Genomic DNA, 3,903 nt, shown 5'->3' with positions numbered 1-3,903 from the left:
CAAACAAAACTCTTACTCCTAAATTTGACAAACAGCAAACAGTGTGTACCCATGTAACTAATATACTTTTATCACTAACTAAATATTCTGTTGAAAAACGTAATACTGAAAATTTGGGGGGGGAAGTCAACAAGTTATTGATGCATATTAGGAACACAGGTTGACAGGCTTTTGCAACCACAAAGTGAAGAGCAGGCTTCAGACCATACTAGGGGCGAGATGAGCGGCTGGACGTGGCCCTGGAGTGGGCACTGGCTGAGGCAGAAGTGCTAGCACTGGCCGAGGCAGTAGGACCAGGCCTGGATGAGGCAGAAAGGCCAGCACTGGCCGAGGCAGAAGGGCCAGGCCTGGGCACAGCAGAAAGGCCAGGCCTGCCTGAGGCAGAATTGCCAGGCCTGGCCATGGCAGACGTGTCAGCCCTGGCCGAGGCCGAAGTGCCAGCCCTGGCTGCAGCAGAAGTGCTGGGTCTGGCCAAGGCAGAAGGGCCAGCACTGGCTGAGGCAGAAGGGTCAGCCCTGGCCGAGGCCAAAGTGCCAGCCCTGGCTGCAGCAGAAGTGCCGGGTCTGGCCGAGGCAGAAGGGCAAGCACTGGCTGAGGCAGAAGGGCCAGGCCTGGCCCTGGCAGACATGTCAGCCCTGGCCAAGGCCGAAGTGCCAGGTCTGGCCGAGGCAGAAGGGCCAGCACTGGCCGAGGCAGAAGGGCAAGCACTGGCTGAGGCAGAAGGGTCTGCCCTGGCCGAGGCCAAAGTGCCAGCCCTGGCTGCAGCAGAAGTGCCGGGTCTGGCCGAGGCAGAAGGGCCAGCACTGGCTGCGGCAGAAGGGCCAGGCCTGGCCGAGGCCAAAGTGCCAGCCCTGGCTGCAGCAGAAGTGCCGGGTCTGGCCGAGGCAGAAGGGCCAGCACTGGCTGAGGCAGAAGGGCCAGGCCTGGCCCTGGCAGACATGTCAGCCCTGGCCAAGGCCGAAGTGCCAGGTCTGGCCGAGGCAGAAGGGCCAGCACTGGCTGAGGCAGAAGGGTCAGCCCTGGCCGAGGCCAAAGTGCCAGCCCTGGCTGCAGCAGAAGTGCCGGGTCTGGCCGAGGCAGAAGGGCCAGCACTGGCTGAGGCAGAAGGGCCAGGCCTGGCCCTGGCAGACATGTCAGCCCTGGCCAAGGCCGAAGTGCCAGGTCTGGCCGAGGCAGAAGGGCCAGCACTGGCCAAGGCAGAAGGGCCAGCACTGGCTGAGGCAGAAGGGTCAGCCCTGGCCGAGGCCAAAGTGCCAGCCCTGGCTGCAGCAGAAGTGCCGGGTCTGGCCGAGACAGAAGGGCCAGCACTGGCTGAGGCAGAAGGGCCAGGCCTGGCCGAGGCCAAAGTGCCAGCCCTGGCTGCAGCAGAAGTGCTCGGTCTGGCCGAGGCAGAAGAGCCAGCACTGGCTGAGGCAGAAGCGTCAGCCCTGGCCGAGGCCAAAGTGCCAGCCCTGGCTGCAGCAGACGTGCCAGGTCTTGCCGAGGCAGAAGGGCCAGCACTGGCCGAAGCAGAAGGGCCAGCACTGGCTGAGGCAGAAGGGCCAGCACTGGCCGAGGCAGAAGGGCCAGCACTGGCTGAGGCAGAAGGGTTAGGCCTGGCTGAGGCAGAAGGGCCAGCCCTGGCTGCAGCAGAAGTGCCCGGTCTGGCCGAGGCAGAAGGGCCAGCACTAGCTGCAGATCTGGCCCCAGTGCTCTCTAACTCCTCTCTAAAAGCCTCCTCATAATGTGGCAGTAAGGCGTCGGGGACCGCATCATTGACCTTGGTCAAAAACTGCAGGACTTTCGTCTTGCTGCTTTCTGTGAGTGCTTTAGGACCCCACAGGAACTCATAGCGAGGGGGATCGCTGCCGGGCACCGGGCGGTACTCCAGGTACTCTTCCCGCACCAGATCTTCTGTGATGAGCTTCCTGGTGTCTCCAAAGATGAAGTGTCTTCTTCCATCATAGATGCCCAGCATATTCAGGAACTTCCAGATCTCCTCCTCAGAGGCGCGGTGGCCATTCAGGTAGATGACACCCAGCAGCGGCATCAGGAGACCATTCTTTGGCAGCCCCCAGTCACCTCTCATAGACTCACTGTCTCGGAGATCTAGGTTGCTCACCAGGGTATAGCAGTGACTGTTGGGCCTGACTTCCTTCAGCACCATGCCAAACACAAACTCCATGTGCTCAGAGGCCCTGCTAAGGATCTCAGGGTATTGCTCCCTGTACCTTCGGTGGATAACCTTCAGCATTTCTGACCTCTTAATGAGCTCCCTCACCTTATACTTAAACAGCATGTACTGCACCAACATTTCTGACTTCTTGGTCAGAAGATCTGTGTGAGTGCTCTCAGCAGCAGCGGAAGCCTGGGAGGAATTTTCACCTTCCTGAACTTGGCCCTCGGCACCTACACCAGATCTCGAGCGCGCTGCTGCACCTACACCAGATCTTGAGCGTGCTGCGCCACCGACACCAGATCTTTTGCGAACAGCACCTGCAGCAGCACTGGTGGTGCCTTGGGCTCCCTGAGGCCCCTTGGGGGAGCCAGCAGCAGACGAGCTTGAGGGAGCGCTCTCTGAATCAGGAGGGGAGGAGGACATGGTCTCTTCTCCCCCAGATGTGGTGGCCTGATCATGAAGACCCTGGGTCTCAGCCCGGGCCTGGCGACGTTTCTCACGAGCACGGTGCTTACTCTTCTGACCACGGGGCATGACGGCGGTGGTCAGGGACCGCGGGCAGGAGTCTGGGCCAATAGACAGGTGATTGGGGCACCTGGAGGATGGAGAATGAGGTGACATCAGCACCTTAAAACAGGGAGATTCTACCTTCGCTTAATCAAAGGTGTCCTTCAGGACACTGCCCTAAGAACCCATAAGACTTCTGTTTTCCTGCTCAGCCTGTCCCCTGAGAATCCCGCAGAGGAAGAACAGAGGCCTTACGTTTCCTCTGTGTCCTCGCAGACCTGCTTTGGATTCACTGAGGTGACAACAGGTCCCGGTAGTGGGGTCCTCTCAGTTCATCTCCAGTATTACCACATCAAGTCCTGGCGGAGCCTGGGCACCCTTCCCTCTGCTACTCTGATGCAGACCTCCACATGATCCAGAAGCAAGCGAAGGGATGCCTCAGTCTACCTCCCTTCCAGGGGATACCCAGTGCTCAGAGCCCAGTAGGGTCTTTTCTACCCTGAGTTCACTGGGATCATCATTCATGGTCCTTACCTTGGCTCCTTAAAACGTTGGGCCCTATTCTCTATTTGCTAACTGGTGGCTGCACCTTCAGACTAGACATTTCCCCTCCCCTAGACTTGGTATCAAACAGTAAAGCAGGTGTTCAACCTCACAGCCCATCCCTGAGATTTCCTGGGCTGAAACCCAAGGGTTGGGACGGACGCTCTGAGTCCTCACTCAGGTTCCTCAACTGAGCTCCTGGTAGAGAACCTCCTCTTTCTCCTGAACTGAGGCCTGCGTGATAGTAAAAGCCAAACACCCTGTGTCCCAACAGGAGGAAGTGAAGATGACCTCATGTTACCAAACATGGTGTGCTAAGAATGGAGGCTGTTGCAGGCAGGTTGATGTCCCTGTGGTTCCATCCAAGATCCCAATTCAAAGGTAAACTGTTTTTTGCTTCTCTTTTCTTCTATATGTCTTTTTTAAAGCAAATTTATTTATTTTTAATGGAAGGATAATATCTTTACAATATTGTGTTATTTTCTGCCCCACATCAATATGAATCAGCCATAGGTATACTGTATGCCCCCTCCCTCTTGAAAGTCTTTCCCCCCTCCCACCCCATCCCACCCCTCTTAAGCTGTCAGAGCACTGGCTTTGAGCTCCCTGAGTCATAAAACGAATTCCCACTGGTTATCTATTTTACACATGGTAATGTGTACGTTTCCAATGTTACTCTCTCAGTCTGCCCCTCC

General features: G+C 57.3%; 1 protein-coding gene across 7 annotated transcripts; it reads right to left on the bottom strand.

Moving 5' to 3' along the window:
• Window positions 1–208: 208 nt before the first annotated feature.
• Window positions 209–2,692, bottom strand: LOC148772990 (melanoma-associated antigen B4-like). 7 transcript variants are annotated; one of them, XM_088834488.1, is made up of 4 exons: window positions 2,419–2,692; window positions 1,596–2,388; window positions 1,300–1,547; window positions 209–267 (listed from the first exon to the last, which is right to left on the bottom strand). In XM_088834488.1, exons 1-4 carry the CDS (start codon window positions 2,690–2,692, stop codon window positions 209–211), a joined length of 1,374 nt encoding a protein of 457 aa, XP_088690614.1. The 7 variants fall into 7 exon arrangements, with proteins under 7 accessions (XP_088690614.1, XP_088690615.1, XP_088690616.1 ...); XM_088834489.1 differs by having other exon boundaries at window positions 209–251; window positions 1,332–1,527; window positions 1,669–2,692; XM_088834490.1 differs by lacking the exon at window positions 1,300–1,547 and having other exon boundaries at window positions 209–347.
• Window positions 2,693–3,903: the final 1,211 nt, after the last annotated feature.

This window comes from Moschus berezovskii, chromosome Y (genome assembly GCF_049115385.1).
Source record: "Moschus berezovskii isolate FMDL1 chromosome Y, NW_MosBer_1.0, whole genome shotgun sequence".
NCBI lineage: Eukaryota > Metazoa > Chordata > Mammalia > Artiodactyla > Moschidae > Moschus > Moschus berezovskii.
Note: the sequence above shows the minus strand (reverse complement) of the source record. Positions and strands in the feature narration are given on the sequence as shown.